Source organism: Nerophis ophidion, linkage group LG05, assembly GCF_033978795.1.
Source record: "Nerophis ophidion isolate RoL-2023_Sa linkage group LG05, RoL_Noph_v1.0, whole genome shotgun sequence".
Lineage (NCBI taxonomy): Eukaryota > Metazoa > Chordata > Actinopteri > Syngnathiformes > Syngnathidae > Nerophis > Nerophis ophidion.
The window spans coordinates 77,915,997-77,935,343 of record NC_084615.1 but is presented as its reverse complement, the minus strand read 5'-3'; the positions used below and the strand labels follow the sequence as shown (position 1 = coordinate 77,935,343).

The 19,347-nt window shown below is 39.8% G+C and overlaps 1 protein-coding gene across 1 annotated transcript in view; it reads left to right on the top strand.

Moving 5' to 3' along the window:
- Positions 1–19,347, top strand: part of LOC133553636 (collagen alpha-1(XXIII) chain-like) — a 409,393-nt gene that overhangs the window by 330,962 nt on the left and 59,084 nt on the right. The window contains 1 exon segment of the mRNA XM_061902087.1: positions 4,198–4,314. Coding sequence (XP_061758071.1) covers positions 4,198–4,314 — 117 coding nt within the window.

The following is a 19,347-nucleotide window of genomic DNA, read 5'->3' as shown; positions in this document are numbered from 1 at the left end:
TTGTACGCATGCATGTGTGATGCATCATGTTGCATGCATGTGTGATGTATCATGTTGTATGCATGCATGTGTGATGCACCATGTTGTATGCATTCATGTGTGATGCATCATGTTGTATGCATTCATGTGTGATGCATCATGTATGCATTCATGTGTGATGCATCATGTTGTACGCATGCATGTGTGATGCATCATGCTGTACGCATGCATGTGTGATGCATCATGTTGTACGCATGCATGTGTGAGGCATCATGTATGCATTCATGTGTGATGCATCATGTTGTACGCATGCATGTGTGATGCATCATGTTGTACGCATGCATGTGTGATGCATCATGCTGTACGCATGCATGTGTGATGCATCATGTTGTACGCATGCATGTGTGATGCATCATGCTGTATGCATGCATGTGTGATGCATCATGTTGTGGGCATGCATGTGTGATGCATCATGTATGCATTCATGTGTGATGCATCATGTTGTATGCATGCATGTGTGATAGATCATGTTGTATGCATGCATGTGTGGTGCATCATGTTGTACGCATTCATGTGTGATACATCATGTTGTATGCATGCATGTGTGACACATCATGTTGTATGCATGCATGTGTGGTGCATCATGTTGTACGCATTCATGTGTGATACATCATGTTGTATGCATGCATGTGTGATAGATCATGTTGTACGCATGCATGTGTGATGCATCATGTTGCATGCATGTGTGATGCATCATGTTATTTGCATGCATGTGTGATGCATCATGTATGCATTCATGTGTGATGCATCATGTTGTATGCATGCGTGTGTGATGCATCATGTTGCATGCATGCATGTGTGATGTATCATGTTGTATGCATGCATGTGTGATGTATCATGTTGTATGCATTCATGTGTGATGCATCATGTTGTACGCATGCATGTGTGATGTATCATGTTGTGTGCATGCATGTCTGATGCAACATGTTGTATGCATGCATGTGTGATGCATCATGTTGTGTGCATGCATGTCTGATGCAACATGTTGTATGCATGCATGTGTGATGCATCATGTTGTATGCATGCATGTGTGATGCATCATGTTGTACGCATGCATGTGTGATGCATCATGTTGTATGCATGCATGTGTGATGCATCATGTTGTATGCATGCATGTGTGATGCATCATGTTGTACGCATGCATGTGTGATGCATCATGTTGTATGCATGCATGTGTGATGCATCATGTTGTATGCATGCATGTGTGATGCATCATTGTTTATGCATGCATGTGTGATGCATCATGTTGTATGCATGCATGTGTGATGTATCATGTTGCATGCATGCATGTTTGATGCATCATGTTGTATGCATGCATGTGTGATGTATCATGTTGCATGCATGCATGTGTGATGCATCATGTTGTATGCATGCATGTGTGATGTATCATGTTGCATGCATGCATGTGTGATGCATCATGTTGTATGCATGCATGTGTGATGTATCATGTTGCATGCATGCATGTTTGATGCATCATGTTGCATGCATGCATGTGTGATGCATCATGTTGTATGCATGCATGTGTGATGTATCATGTTGCATGCATGCATGTGTGATGCATCATGTTGTATGCATGCATGTGTGATGTATCATGTTGCATGCATGCATGTGTGATGCATCATGTTGTATGCATGCATGTGTGATGTATCATGTTGCATGCATGCATGTTTGATGCATCATGCTGCATGCATGCATGTGTGATGCATCATGTTGAACGCATGCATGTGTGATGCATCATGTTGTATGCATGCATGTGTGATGCATCATGCTGCATGCATGCATGTGTGATGCATCATGCTGCATGCATGCATGTGCCAAATAAACACAAACTCAACTCAAGCTCAACACATTGTTGTGTTTTCATCCAACTAACATGACTGATTATTTGTATTCTGTTGGAAGAATTCTCAAATGTGACCCCAACAAAGCAGGATGTGTGTTTTTTATTAACGGGAGAAGAGAAAGGCAAACAAAAAAAATCCAGGCGTTCAAAAAGCGAATAACTGTCAGAGGGAGGAAATACAGTTTCCTGCGATAGAGCCAGTGAGTTGTCATAATATAGAGTTCTAATGTACTGGTTTGGCATTCAATAGCAAACCACACAATGTCGGTAAAGATGAGAGGGTGATAAGTATGTGTCACAGTGTGGCTTGGGAGTGCATTTATTGCTGAGTAAGACTTTTTTTCTTCTTTCTTTAAAAATACTCACAATAACTTGACTGAACTTGATGTGCCGTGTCAGCAAATACTTAGAGATGCTGCCAACACTACCAACACTTTAAGAACATTTTAAAAATTGTACAACGTCGTGCATTTGTATTTGTTTGTATGGTAAATTTTACTGTAATACTCTTTCAATATTATCATCCTCATTCTTCTCTGATTGGCTGGATCGAGTCACATGGGTGCACTGCCTTATAGAAAACCAGTGAAGTTGGCACGTTGTGTAAATCGTAAATAAAAACAGAATACAATGATTTGAAAATCCTTATTCAACTTATATGCAATTAAATAGACTGCAAAGACAAGATATTTAATGTTCAAACTGAGAAACTAGTTTTTTTTGCAAATAATCATTAACTTAGAATTTAATGGCAGCAACACATTGCAAAAAAGTTGGCAAAGAGGCATTTTTACCACTGTGTTACATCACCTTTTCTTTTAACAACACTCAATAAACGTTTGGGAACTGAGGAAACTAATTGTTGAAGCTTTTCAGGTGGAATTATTTCCCATTCTTGCTTGATGCACAGCTTAAGTTCAACAGTCTGTTGTGGTATTTTAGGCTTCATAATCCACCACACATTTTCAATGGGAGACAGGTCTGGACTACAGGCAGTCCAGTCTAGTATCCACACTCTTTTACTATGAAGCCACATTGTTTTAACATGTGGCTTGGCATTGTCTTGCTGAAATAAGCAGGGGCGTCCATGAAAAAAACATGTGTTGCTCCAAAACCTCAGCATTAATGGTGCCTTAACAGATATGTAAGTTACCCATTTCTTAAGCCATAATACACCCCCATACCCTCACAGATGCTGGCTTTTGAACTTTGCACCTGTAACAGTCTGGATGGTTATTTTCCACCTTGGTACGAAGGAACGCAACGTCCACAGTTTCCCAAAAAAACAATTTGGAAATGTGGACTCGTCAGACCACAGAACGCTTTTCCACTTTGCATCAGTCCATCTTCTGGGTGTTGTTGATAAATGGCTTTTGCTTTGTGTAGTAGAGTTTTAACTTGGACTTACAGATGTAGCGACCAACTGTAGTTACTGACAGTGGTTTTCTGAAGTGTTCCTGAGCCAATGTGGTGATATCTTTTACACACTGATGTCGCTTTTTGATGCAGTACCGTCTGAAGGATCGAAAGTCACGGGTTTGCCCCTTGAGTGCAGTGATTTCTCCAGATTCTCTGAACCTTTTGATGGTATTAAAGACCGTAAATGGTGAAATCCCTAAATTTCTTGCAACAATTGGTTGAGAAATGCTGTTCTTAAACTGTTCGACAATTTGCTTACAAAGGGGTGTACCTCACCCCATCCTTGTTTGTGAATTACTTAGCATATAATGGAAGCTGCTTTTATACCCAATCATGGCACCCACCTGTTCCCAATTAGCCTGCACACCAGTGGGATGTTACAAATACGTTTTTGATGAGCATTCCTCAACTTTCTCAGTGTTTTTTGCCACTCATGCCAGCTTTTTTTTAAACAAATGAGCTAATACTTGCAAAAAATAACGTTTTTCAGTTTGAACATTGAATATCCTGTCTTTGCAGTCCATTTAATTGAATATAAGTTAAAAATGATTTGCAAATCATTGTATTCTGTTTTTATTTACCATTTACACAACATGCTAACTTCACTGGTTTTGGGGTTTTGTAGTAAGGTGTGGTGCATCCATTTCGACTCAAGTTATCAAATATGGTTCCTGCTCTCAGAAAAGATAGCAACTTGACTGGGACAAAATCCTTGAGTTTTAGGTTCCTTTAGCATACACCAAGAGAGGTTTTGATTTGGATTGTTTTCTGACCGTTTTCAGTCTCCATAAAAAAAAAAAAAAACTTGCTTTTCTACACACGTACACCTGAGAGATGCTCCCAAGTATGTTGGCTTTGTCTTTTCCAAACCTCATTCGTCTATTTTTCCTCATCAGGGTGACCAAGGCCAGGCTGGACCTGCTGGCCCTCCTGGCCCCCCGGGTCCCCCAGGTGCAAGAGGCCCCCCTGGGAACACAGGCAAAGACGGACCCCGTGGCCAAACGGGAGAACCAGTAAGAGATTTTCCTTTTGTTGTCAGAGTGATAGACGTACACCAAGGGTCTGATCCAAATACCGTGTGCTAAAACCTGTGCAAACTATACAATTGCGTGTGATCTACTAAGACTGCGTGTGCAATTGATAACAGGATTCTGCGAGTGGCCATGGAAACACTCATTTCCTTACACATTCATGTGATTGTGCTCTCCAAACTTTGTGCGATATTGTTGAACTGGCAGCACACATCCGTAATCTGTAACACCTTTTCCGCAGTATAGAATCGCACTTAGTTCAAAAGAAACTACTTTTAGCGCACTCTGCAGTCGGACCATCCCAACACTGCAGCCTATTCATGCGTATGGAATGACAATGGTGATTGGTGGGAAAACATGGCTGCCATTAGGCAAAATGTCAGAGGCATTTGTCTGATGATTACAAAATGTGGGTGTCTGTATTACATGCATGCTTGCGATGAGGTGGCGACTTGTCCAGGGTGTACACCGCCTTCTGTCCGAATGCAGCTGAGATAGGGACAATAGAATAGAAAGTACTTTATTGATCCTTGGGGGAAATTCAGCACCACAGTTCACTCAGAATAGACAATAATAATAATAAATAATATATTAAATATCATATATTATATATATAATATATGAATAGCCCTGCAATGAGGTGGCAACTTGTCCAGGGTGTACCCCGCCATTTGCCCAATCGTAACTGAGATAGGCGTGACCCCAAAGGTAGAAAATGGATGGGAATATATGAATAATTTAAATATATTCTACATATATTCTACATTTAAGTGCAGTCAAGGAACATATGCATTATACAGTCTGATGGCTGTCGGTATGAAGGACCTCCTGTGTCGTTCCGTGTTGCATTTAGGGAGTCTGAGCCTTCCACTTGAATGTGCTCATTCTCTCAGCAAGGTTCGAGTGTAGTGGGTGGGAGGCATACTTGCCAACCTTGAGACTTCCGATTTCGGGAGGTGGGGAGGAGGCGTGGTTTGGGCGGGGGGCGTGGTTAAGAGGGGACGAGTATAATTCACAGAGTATTTAATATATATTTCTTATATATTTCATATATATATATATATATATATATATGTATGTATGAAATACTTGACTTTCAATGAATTCTAGCTATATATATTTATTTTATTATATATATACAAATAAAAGAAATAGTTGAATTTCAGACGGCACTTATCAAATACACAGTAATAAAAACACAGTTGTTCTACTAATTGTACTGTGCTCGCTGGTTATTTAAAAAAAAAAAAAAACACTTACCTTTCACTATTTGAGTAACCTTTGTTCGGCCATTTGCGTCCCATATTGGCGAGAGTCACTTGCCGTCAGATGCACAACACCACGTAAATCGTTGCCCAATCAAAAAGCAACCCCATAATGCTATAGCCAACATTCACCAGGAGATGGCGACAGACAACATAGATCACTCTATTACAGACGGCGTCAACATGGCTGGGCAGGCAAGCTGTTTATATAACAGGAAAGCGGACGTGCAAACAGGCTGTCCCCACTCATGTCCGCATGGACCTGGAGGGGGCGTGAGTTTCGGGAGATTTTCGGGAGAAAATTTCTTCTGGGAGGTTTTCGGGGAGAGGCGCTGAATTTTGTGAGTCTCCCGAAAATTCCAGGAGGGTTGGCAAATATGGTGGGAGGTGTTGTCCATAATGGCGAGGAGTTTTGCTAGACTTCTCCTCTCTGACACCACCGCCAGAGAGTCCAGCTCCACTCCCACCACGTCACTGGCCTTCTTTACCAGCTTGTCCAGTCTGTTTGTGTCCCTCACTCTCAGCCCAGTAGGCCATGGCGTACAAGAAGGCGCCCGCCACCATTGACTCGTGGAACATCTTTGTACAGACCATGAAGGATCTTAGCCTCTTGAAGAAGTAGAGGTGGCTCTGTCCCTTCTTGTAGAGTCCCTCAGCGTGTTTTGACCCATTCAGATTGTTGTCCATGTGTACACCGAGGTATTTATAATCCTCAACCATGTCCACATCCACCCCCTTGATAGAAACAGGGGTCGCCAGAGTACTCCTCCTCCTTCCCAGGTCCACAACCAGCTCCTTGGTCTTCCTCACATTGGGCTGGAGTTGGTTCTTTCCACACCATATGACAAAGTCCTCCACCAGTGCCCTGTATTCCTCATCATCACCATCCTCACCCCACTATCGCAGAGTCATCAGAAAACTTCTGAAGGTGGCAGGACTCTGACTGATAGTGGAAATCGGTGGTGTAAATGGTGAAGAGGAGGGGGGAGAGGACTGTACCCTGCGGGACCCCGGTGTTGCTGACCAGCCTGTCAGACACACCGTCCCTGGACAAGTCGCCACCTCATCCCAGGGCCAACACAGATAGACAGACAACATTCACACACTAGGGCCAATTTAGTGTTGCCAATCAACCTATCCCCAGGTGCATGTCTTTGGAAGTGGGAGGAAGCCGGAGTACCCGGAGGGAACCAGGACCAGGCATTTAACCTACTCAGTGGCCTAGTGGTTAAAGTGTCCGCCCTGAGATCGGTAGGTCGTGAGTTCAAATCCCGGCCGAGTCATACAGAAGACTATAAAAATGGGACACATTACCACTCTGCATTAAGGGTTGGAATTGGGGGTTAAATCATCATAAATAATTCCCGGGCGCGGCAATACTGCTGCTCACTGCTCCCCTCATCTCCCAGGGGGTGATCAAGGGTGATGGGTCAAATGCAGAGAATAATTTTGCCTCATCTAGTATGTGTGTGACAATCATTGGTACTTTACTTTAACTGTACTTTTTAACTTGTATATAAATCATTGACCATTCGTCTAGTGATTAACAAAACGTGGGTATCTGCTAGGGGTGTGGGAAAAAAATCGATTTGAATACGAATCGCAATTCTCACGTTGTGCGATTCAGAATCGATTCGCACTTTGAAAAAAATCGATTTTGGGGGGGGGGGATTTTTTTTAATCAATCCAACAAAACAATACACAGCAATACCATAACAATGCAATCCAATTCCAAAACCAAACCTGACCCAGCAAGACTCAGAACTGCAATAAACAGCAATTGAGAGGAGACACAAACACCACACAGAAAAAAAACAAAAGTAGTGAAACAAAAAATGAATATTATCAACAACAGTATCAATATTAGTTATAATTTCAGCATAGCAGTGATTAAAAATCCCTCATTGACATTATCATTAGACATTTATAAAAATAACAAAAAAGAACAATAGTGTCAAGTGGCTTACACTTGCATGGCATCTCATAAGCTTGACAGTTAAAACAAATTTACATTATTGCAATCAGTTGATAAAACATTGTCCTTTACAATTATAAAAGCTTTTTTACAAAAATCTACTACTCTGCTAGCATGTCAGCAGACTGGGGTAGATCCTGCTGAAATCTATGTATTGAATGAATACAGAATCCTTTTGAATCGGAAAAATATCGTTTTTTAATCGAGAATCGGGTTGAATCGAAAAAAATCGATATATATCGAATCGCGACCCCAAGAATCGATATTGAATGGAATGGTGGGACAGCCAAAGATTTGCCGCCCTAGTATCTGCATTACATGCATGCTTGCACAGCCCACAGAGGGTTTCCCCTTATGAAGTGTGGTGTGAGACCCCCAGAAGTTATCCAACCCAATGCGCTGTGGTCTACCTTAAAAGCTCCCGGCATACCACCCCTCCTGACTTCATCTGTTTTCGGTAAAAAGACAGCAGCCGCAAGTTCCCTTCCACCCAGCAGCGCCCACCCGAGTACCCCGTCTCCCCTTCCAGGCAGCGCCGTGTCGCCATACCCCCTCCCCAACACTCGCTGAAACAGATACGAGTTCACTGGCACCCCCCAACAATAGCTTGGTTCGTATCACTGTGACATAGATGGATAGATAGATAGATAGATAGATAGTACTTTATTTATTCCGTCAGGAGAGTTCCTTCAGGAAAATTACAATTTTCAGCACAATCCCATTCAAGATCAGACAAACATTACAGGGAGACAGAACAGGATCGCTGACGGGTCTGCCGGCTTCCAGCGCCCCTTACAAAAAAGATGACATACAGGTAAACAAGGGGGGTGGGAGGGGGGGGAGAAAAAAATTGAAGATTAAAATAAAATTAAAAAATCGGTCTTAGCCTAGGCCCTGGAGTGGGGGTGCAGACTGAGGCCAAGGGAAAAATAAAAAATAAAAAATAAAAAACCCATAGCCATAGTACACATCCCTCTTCCATGTGTGTAAGAGGGAAACATCAAACATCAAAGAACACAGAGGACATTAAAGACATTAAAGCAGCAGATACAAGCAGACACTTCTACATACAGCTATGAATAAAAAGTAAAAGAAACATATCCACTGTGGTGGCCTCTGCGGTGTTCCACGCCATCGTCCGCTGGGGTGGAGGGAGCATGGCCAGAGACAGGAGCAGACCCAACAAAGCAACCAAGACAGCCGACTCCACTCTCGGCCAGTGTCCAGTCCGCATGGATGAGCGAGGATACGTCCAAGGTGACTGAGGGGTCCGACACCTGCTCACCCAGCCAAGACACCGCCAAGCCTCTCCGTCCCAGCGCTCAATGCTAGCTCCGCAGTCCTGTCCCCTCATCCGCACCTCCTCCAGTCCCTCCAAAGCGACTCCGGTGTGGCAGAGACCCAGCAGCTGGTCTTCATGGCCAAAAGGCTCCCGGGAGGCAGATCCAGAAGTCCACAAAAAAAAGCACCACAGAGGTCACGAAAGTGCCACCCCTTGTCACACAGTCCCAAAGGGTCCCGGACCAAAATGCCAAAAAATATATAATACCACATGAAAACAAGAGAGAAACACAAAAGGATGACACAAGAGCACAGAGCTCCTGCCTACAGCAGCCACTACAGCAGCGCCATCTTGGCATGATAACTTAAAAATAAAACGGAGCGGCGGTTACGAGACGGAGGGTCTCAAACAAGGCCAAGTACCCGAGGATTTCAAGATAGCAAGAGTAACCCCCCTTTATAAAAAAGGAAGCAAATTAGAACCTGGTAACTACCGACCTGTTTCTATTCTCAGTTACATTTCGAAAGTAATGGAAGAAATTGTTTATGAACAGGTTGATAGATACCTTGTTACTGATAAAGTAATGTACAAATTCCAATCCGGCTTCAGAACTAAGTACTCCACTGACACATGCCTTCTGTATCTGACCGACCACATCAAACATGAGGTGGACGCGGGCAAATACTGCAGCATGGTCATGCTGGACATTCAGAAGGTCTTTGACACCGTTAACCATGCTATTCTGTTGGATAAGCTCCGAGCAATCAGATTCGATGAAACCTCATGGAGCTGGATACAATCTTACTTGGAGGGGAGGAAACAGGTGGTAGAGGTGAACGGCACCATGTCCCCTCCCCTCTCAGTAAGCTGTGGAGTCCCCCAAGGCAGTATACTAGGACCTTTACTGTTCCTAATATACGTAAATGACATGCCATCAGCATGACACTGTGAATTGTTCCTGTTTGCGGTTGACTCGGCCCTGCTGGTATCCGGCAAGGACAAGTCACAGGTGGAACAAATCCTCAGTGCTGAACTCCTTAATATCTGCACCTGGCTCGCCGACAACAAGCTATCCATTAGAGATGCGCGGATAGGCAATTATATCACCCGCATCCGCATCATCAAAGTTTTCATCCACCCACCGTCTACCCGAACCAATATTTTATCAGGGCCGTACCCGCCCGCCAAATTTCATCAGAGGTTGGACATCTCTACCACTTACAGAGCCATTTAGAACCTATTTCACAGAGTACTGAAGACAATTGGAGCTGTTAACGTTCTCGCGACTCTCCGATAGCGTTCATCCTGATGACAAGAATATGGGCATGCTGCGAAATCATTGCCTTAGACACCTGCAACAATACGTACGAACCGATTATTAGTCCAGCAACATGTTGTGTGCAGCTTCCGCAATCGTACGTAGAAGACTGAAAGGCATACTGGGTGATACAGAGTACACTGATGGTTGTGATGTAAACAACTTTAACACTTACTAATATGCGCCACGCTGTGAAGCCACACGATACAAGATTGACAAACACATTTCGGGAGAACATCCTCACAGTAACACAACATAGACGCAACACAACAAATACCCACAATTCTTTGTATTCATGACACTTCCTGAATATATTTTACACCCCCACCCCGCCCACCTTACCGACGCACGGGGCGGGGAGGTGGCGGGGTTTAGGGTGTATAAAATAGTCAGGAATCGTCATGAATACAAAGGATTATGGGGGGGCGGTATAGCTCGGTTGGTAGAGTGGCTGTGCCAGCAACTTGAGGGTTGCAGGTTCGATTCCCGCTTCCGCCACCCTAGTCACTGCCGTTGTGTCCTTGAGCAAGACACTTTACCCACCTGCTCCCAGTGCCACCCACACTGGTTTAAATGTAACTTAGATATTGGGTTTCACTATGTAAAGCGCTTTGAGTCACTAGAGAAAAGCGCTATATAAATATAATTCAATTCAATTCAATTATGGGTATTTGTTGTGTTGCGTTTATGTTGTGTTACTGTGAGGATGTTCTCCCGAAATGTGTTTGTCGTTCTTAATTGGTGTGGCTTCACAGCGTGGCGCATATTACTAAGAGTGTTAAAATTGTTTATATCACAACCATTAGTGTACTTTGTGTCACCCAGTATGCCTTGCAGTCGTGTGCGGGTTGATGCGGAAGCCACACACAACATGATGCTGGACTGACAAACAGATCGTACATGTTGTAGAAGGCGACAAAGCCAATGGCTTCATAGCACGCCCTATGCTTAATATCTGGGTGACTGCCGATAGTCATACAAGTGATTAACAGCGTATCCTAATTTCGTCTTCGCTTAAATACACAAGTCCTAAATGGCTCTTTGAATGGCAAAGAATACCGATCCCAGAACCATGTATATCAAACATTCCCGGATGGTTCAACCGCCACCCGCCCGAAACTAATTTAAAGCTATTATTTCCTCATCTCAACCGCCCGACCCGCGGTTTATCCGCGGACTCCGCGGAAGAGACCGCAAACCGCGCATCTCTACTATCCATACACTTAGCTAAAACGGAATCCATCCTATTTGGGTCCAATATCAACCTTCTTAAAGTCAGTGACTTCACTATAAAAGTGGGTGACATTGTTATCACCAGGAAGGATGAGATCACCTACCTAGGTTCCGTTCTAGAGGCTAATCTTTCCTGTGATAAAATGGCAACCAAGGTAATCAAAAAGGTCAACCAAAGAATTAGATTCCTCTACAGAATCTCCTCTCTGGTCAACAAAAGCACCTTGAAGATTCTAGCGGGAACTCTCATTCAACCCTTTTTCAATTACGCTTGCAACTCCTGGTACCCCAGCACCTCCAAAACCCTCAAATCTAGACTCCAAACATCCCAGAATCAGCTAGTCCGGTTACTTTTAGACCTCCACACCAGATCACACCTCAATGCAACCCACTTCTCCAAAGTGGGCTGGCTCAGGGTGGAGGACAGAGTCAAACAGGGGTCAACAACCTTTTTGAAACCAAGAGCTACTTCTTGGGTACTGATTAATGCGAAGGGCTACCAGTTTGATACACACTTAAATAAGTTGCCAGAAATAGCCAATTTGCTCAATTTACCTTTAATAAATAAATCTGTAAATATAAAAAAATGGGTATTTCTGTCTGTCATTCCGTCGTACATTTTTTTTCCTTTTACGGAAGGTTTTTGTAGAGAATAAATGATGAAAAAAACACTTAGTTGAACGATTTAAAAGAGGAGAAAACACGAAAAAAATTAAAATTAAATTTTGAAACATAGTTTATCTTCAATTTCAACTCTTTAAAATTCAAAATTCAACCGAAAAAATTAAAGAGAAAAACTAGCTAATTCGAATCTTTTGAAAAAATTACAAAAATAATCTAAGGAACATCATTAGTCATTTTTCTTGATTAAGATTAATTTTAAAATTTTGATGACATGTTTTAAATAGGTTCAAATCCAATATGTACGTTGTTAGAATATACAACAAATTGGACCAAGCTATATTTCTAACAAAGACAAATCATTATTTCTTCTAGATTTTCCAGAACAAAAGTTTTAAAAGAAAATCCAAAGACTTTTCTAGATTTGCCAGAATATTTTTTTTGAATTTTAAACATAATAAGTTTAAAGAAATATATCACAAATATTCTTTGTTGAAAAAACAGAAGCTAAAATGAAGAATCAAATTAAAATGTATTTATTATTCTTTAGAATAAAAAAAATACTTGAACAATGATTTAAATTGTCAGGAAAGAAGAGGAAGGAATTTAAAAAATAAAAAGGTATATGTGTTTAAAAATCCTAAAATCATTTTCAAGGTTGTATTTTGTCTCTAAAACTGTCTTTCTGAAAGTTATAAGAAGCAAAGTAAAAAAAAAAAATTAATTTATTTAAACAAGTGAAGACCAAGTCTTTAAAATATTTTCTTGGAATTTTAAATTCTATTTGGGTTTTGTCTCTCTTAGAATTAAAAATGTTGAGCAAAGCGAGACCAGCTTGCTAGTAAATAAATTAAATATAAAAAATAGATGCAGCTCACTGGTAAGTGCTGCTATTTTTAGAACAGGCCAGCGGGCTACTAATCTGGTCCTTACGGGCTACCTGCTGCCCGCGGGCAGTGCGTTGGTGACCCCTGGAGTAAAACAACTTGCACTGAGCCTAGTCTATAAAATCCGCTACACCTCCTTGATACCGAAGTACATGTCAAACTACTTCCTTAACGTAAATGACCGCCATAACCACAACACCAGGGGGAGCTCCACAAACCACGTTAAACCCAGATTCCGATCTAACAAAGGTCTTAACTCATTCTCTTTCTATGCCACATCAATGTGGAATGCACTCCCAACAGGTGTAAAAGTAAGAGCATCTCTATATTCCTTCAAAACCGCTCTAAAACAACACCTCCAGGCAACTTCAACACTTTACTAATACCCTCCTCCATTCACATCCCATCTCCCCGGATTGCAAATGTGACACTTATAATTAGTCACAATTGTTTTGTAAAATGAATGTGTAAATAGAGTATCGTAATTTAGTTCAAGGTATTTTCATATCTAAAGTCACAGTTAGTGTAAGGTTCCAAGCTGAATGCCACATACATGTTATTCCGCCACGCCAGCAGAGGGAGCCCTCGTATAGGAAAGTAGGGAAATGGGAGGTGCTCATTAGTGTTTCCGTGCCTCAGTCAGGCCACGCCCTGCGATGAGAACGCAATCAAGCACTTCGTGTCTTCTTTTTATCCCTAAAAAAACAGGTCGGTAAAGTGTGATGATATTAACAAATTTGTCTCCAAGCAATTATAAGCGTTTCTGAATATAGAAATATCGAAGTATGTTTTTTAAATGTGTGTATTTGTGATGACATTTGTAACGTTCAAAAAGCGATGTCTCCCTTTGCTGTGTGTGAGCGCGTGTTTGGGCGGGAATGGCGGCGGAAGTGGACTTGTTGAAGAAAAACTGATTGTTGAGATGTTTTGTAGGTATAGTCAGGTAACAGTATGTGTAGCTGATTGTTGAGATGTTTTATAGGTATAGTCAGGTAACAGTATGTGTAACTGATTGTTGAGATGTTTTATAGGTATAGTCAGGTAACAGTATGTGTAATTGTGATTGTTGAGATGTTTTATAGGTATAGTCAGGTAACAGTATGTGTAACTGATTGTTGAGATGTTTTATAGGTATAGTCAGGTAACAGTATGTGTAACTGATTGTTGAGATGTTTTATAGGTATAGTCAGGTAACAGTATGTGTAGCTGATTGTTGAGATGTTTTATAGGTATAGTCAGGTAACAGTATGTGTAACTGATTGTTGAGATGTTTTATAGGTATAGTCAGGTAACAGTATGTGTAATTGTGATTGTTGAGATGTTTTATAGGTATAGTCAGGTAACAGTATGTGTAACTGATTGTTGAGATGTTTTGTAGGTATAGTCAGGTAACAGTATGTGTAACTGATTGTTGAGATGTTTTATAGGTATAGTCAGGTAACAGTATGTGTAACTGATTGTTGAGATGTTTTGTAGGTATAGTCAGGTAACAGTATGTGTAACTGATTGTTGAGATGTTTTATAGGTATAGTCAGGTAACAGTATGTGTAACTGATTGTTGAGATGTTTTGTAGGTATAGTCAGGTAACAGTATGTGTAACTGATTGTTGAGATGTTTTGTAGGTATAGTCAGGTAACAGTATGTGTAACTGATTGTTGAGATGTTTTATAGGTATAGTCAGGTAACAGTATGTGTAACTGATTGTTGAGATGTTTTATAGGTATAGTCAGGTAACAGTATGTGTAACTGATTGTTGAGATGTTTTATAGGTATAGTCAGGTAACAGTATGTGTAACTGATTGTTGAGATGTTTTGTAGGTATAGTCAGGTAACAGTATGTGTAACTGTGATTGTTGAGATGTTTTATAGGTATAGTCAGGTAACAGTATGTGTAACTGATTGTTGAGATGTTTTGTAGGTATAGTCAGGTAACAGTATGTGTAACTGATTGTTGAGATGTTTTGTAGGTATAGTCAGGTAACAGTATGTGTAACTGATTGTTGAGATGTTTTATAGGTATAGTCAGGTAACAGTATGTGAAACTGATTGTTGAGATGTTTTATAGGTATAGTCAGGTAACAGTATGTGTAACTGATTGTTGAGATGTTTTATAGGTATAGTCAGGTAACAGTATGTGTAACTGATTGTTGAGATGTTTTGTAGGTATAGTCAGGTAACAGTATGTGTAACTGTGATTGTTGAGATGTTTTATAGGTATAGTCGGGTAACAGTATGTGTAACTGATTGTTGAGATGTTTTGTAGGTATAGTCAGGTAACAGTATGTGTAGCTGATTGTTGAGATGTTTTGTAGGTATAGTCAGGTAACAGTATGTGTAACTGTGATTGTTGAGATGTTTTATAGGTATAGTCGGGTAACAGTATGTGTAACTGATTGTTGAGATGTTTTATAGGTATAGTCAGGTAACAGTATGTGTAACTGATTGTTGAGATGTTTTATAGGTATAGTCAGGTAACAGTATGTGGAACTGTGATTGTTGAGATGTTTTATAGGTATAGTCAGGTAACAGTATGTGAAACTGATTGTTGAGATGTTTTATAGGTATAGTCAGGTAACAGTATGTGTAACTGATTGTTGAGATGTTTTGTAGGTATAGTCAGGTAACAGTATGTGTAACTGATTGTTGAGATGTTTTATAGGTATAGTCAGGTAACAGTATGTGTAACTGATTGTTGAGATGTTTTATAGGTATAGTCAGGTAACAGTATGTGTAACTGATTGTTGAGATGTTTTATAGGTATAGTCAGGTAACAGTATGTGTAACTGTGATTGTTGAGATGTTTTATAGGTATAGTCAGGTAACAGTATGTGAAACTGATTGTTGAGATGTTTTATAGGTATAGTCAGGTAACAGTATGTGTAACTGATTGTTGAGATGTTTTGTAGGTATAGTCAGGTAACAGTATGTGTAGCTGATTGTTGAGATGTTTTGTAGGTATAGTCAGGTAACAGTATGTGTAAATGTGATTGTTGAGATGTTTTGTAGGTATAGTCAGGTAACAGTATGTGTAACTGATTGTTGAGATGTTTTATAGGTATAGTCAGGTAACAGTATGTGTAGCTGATTGTTGAGATGTTTTGTAGGTATAGTCAGGTAACAGTATGTGTAATTGTGATTGTTGAGATGTTTTATAGGTATAGTCAGGTAACAGTATGTGTAACTGATTGTTGAGATGTTTTATAGGTATAGTCAAGTAACAGTATGTGTAACTGATTGTTGAGATGTTTTATAGGTATAGTCAGGTAACAGTATGTGTAACTGTGATTGTTGAGATGTTTTATAGGTATAGTCAGGTAACAGTATGTGTAATTGTGATTGTTGAGATGTTTTATAGGTATAGTCAGGTAACAGTATGTGTAACTGATTGTTGAGATGTTTTATAGGTATAGTCAGGTAACAGTATGTGTAACTGATTGTTGAGATGTTTTATAGGTATAGTCAGGTAACAGTATGTGTAACTGTGATTGTTGAGATGTTTTATAGGTATAGTCAGGTAACAGTATGTGTAACTGATTGTTGAGATGTTTTATAGGTATAGTCAGGTAACAGTATGTGTAACTGATTGTTGAGATGTTTTGTAGGTATAGTCAGGTAACAGTATGTGAAACTGATTGTTGAGATGTTTTATAGGTATAGTCAGGTAACAGTATGTGTAACTGATTGTTGAGATGTTTTGTAGGTATAGTCAGGTAACAGTATGTGTAACTGATTGTTGAGATGTTTTATAGGTATAGTCAGGTAACAGTATGTGTAACTGATTGTTGAGATGTTTTATAGGTATAGTCAGGTAACAGTATGTGTAACTGATTGTTGAGATGTTTTATAGGTATAGTCAGGTAACAGTATGTGTAACTGTGATTGTTGAGATGTTTTATAGGTATAGTCAGGTAACAGTATGTGAAACTGATTGTTGAGATGTTTTATAGGTATAGTCAGGTAACAGTATGTGTAACTGATTGTTGAGATGTTTTGTAGGTATAGTCAGGTAACAGTATGTGTAGCTGATTGTTGAGATGTTTTGTAGGTATAGTCAGGTAACAGTATGTGTAAATGTGATTGTTGAGATGTTTTGTAGGTATAGTCAGGTAACAGTATGTGTAACTGATTGTTGAGATGTTTTATAGGTATAGTCAGGTAACAGTATGTGTAGCTGATTGTTGAGATGTTTTGTAGGTATAGTCAGGTAACAGTATGTGTAATTGTGATTGTTGAGATGTTTTATAGGTATAGTCAGGTAACAGTATGTGTAACTGATTGTTGAGATGTTTTATAGGTATAGTCAAGTAACAGTATGTGTAACTGATTGTTGAGATGTTTTATAGGTATAGTCAGGTAACAGTATGTGTAACTGTGATTGTTGAGATGTTTTATAGGTATAGTCAGGTAACAGTATGTGTAATTGTGATTGTTGAGATGTTTTATAGGTATAGTCAGGTAACAGTATGTGTAACTGATTGTTGAGATGTTTTATAGGTATAGTCAGGTAACAGTATGTGTAACTGATTGTTGAGATGTTTTATAGGTATAGTCAGGTAACAGTATGTGTAACTGTGATTGTTGAGATGTTTTATAGGTATAGTCAGGTAACAGTATGTGTAACTGATTGTTGAGATGTTTTATAGGTATAGTCAGGTAACAGTATGTGTAACTGATTGTTGAGATGTTTTATAGGTATAGTCAGGTAACAGTATGTGTAACTGATTGTTGAGATGTTTTGTAGGTATAGTCAGGTAACAGTATGTGTAACTGTGATTGTTGAGATGTTTTATAGGTATAGTCAGGTAACAGTATGTGTAACTGATTGTTGAGATGTTTTGTAGGTATAGTCAGGTAACAGTATGTGTAATTGTGATTGTTGAGATGTTTTGTAGGTATAGTCAGGTAACAGTATGTGTAACTGTGATTGTTGAGATGTTTTATAGGTATAGTCAGGTAACAGTATGTGTAACTGATTGTTGAGATGTTTTATAGGTATAGTCAGGTAACAGTATGTGTAACTGATTGTTGAGATGTTTTGTAGGTATAGTCAGGTAACAGTATGTGTAACTGTGATTGTTGAGATGTTTTATAGGTATAGTCAGGTAACAGTATGTGTAACTGATTGTTGAGATGTTTTGTAGGTATAGTCAGGTAACAGTATGTGTAATTGTGATTGTTGAGATGTTTTGTAGGTATAGTCAGGTAACAGTATGTGTAACTGTGATTGTTGAGATGTTTTATAGGTATAGTCAGGTAACAGTATGTGTAACTGTGATTGATTTATAATGACAGTGACAATATGGAAAAAAAGCGTTCAACAAAGCAGCAATATTGAAACGAGGCTATGTCAGAATACAGTGCAAACATGTCAAATGAAGAGGTTTATTAAAGCAACAGTGCCGCTATGTGATGCATATGTCAGAACAAAAAGTGTTGGGATATGTAACGATCAATCCTCCATGTTTTTGTGGATTTGTTTTATCATTTGAAAAGTAAAGATATAATTGTTAAACAATGTGAATGAACAAATGTGGATTTGAAATTACATTGTCGAAACCATTTGGATGTGATTAAAAGCACAACAGAAATGTAAATGAGAGTAAAGAAATTAAGAAATGTTTAATAAAAAAAAAAGTCAGGCCACACCCTGCGATGAGAACGCAATCAAGCACTTTGTGTCTTCTTTTTATAGGGATGTGAAGTGAATTATATTTATATAGCGCTTTTCTCTAGTGACTCAAAGCGCTTTACATAGTGAAACCCAATATCTAAGTTACATTTAAACCAGTGTGGGTGGCACTGGGAGCAGGTGGGTAAAGTGTCTTGCCCAAGGACACAATGGTAGTGACTAGGATGCCGGAAGCGGGAATCGAACCTGCAACCCTCAAGTTGCTGGCACGGCCGTTCTACCAACCGAGCTATGGGATAAAAAGAAGACACGAAGTGCTTGATGTGACCAGGCTACACAATGCGAGGCCTGTAACATAAATAACCTAATGTAAATAATCAAATGTACTTCTAATGTATATACTTGTTCTTATGCTATCTGAGCTTACTATGTTCTCTGCTGGCTGTACATATCCTACTAAATAAGACCTACACTGTTTCAATGTCCATTTCTCTGTTGATGCAATTGATGACTGAAGTACTGATATCAACCAAAGCTCCTCATCCCACCCCCCGGATTGTAAATAATTCAATGTATATACTATGATGATTAACTTGTGTGATGACTGTATTATGTTGATAGTATATATTTGTACCATGAATTGATTAACGTGGACCCCGACTTAAACAAGTTGAAAAACTTATTGGGGTGTTACCATTTAGTGGTCAATTGTACGGAATATGTACTGAACTGTGCAATATACCGATAAAAGTATCAATCAATCAATCAAAAAAAGAGAACAGTTCCCATACATCCCAACAAAGG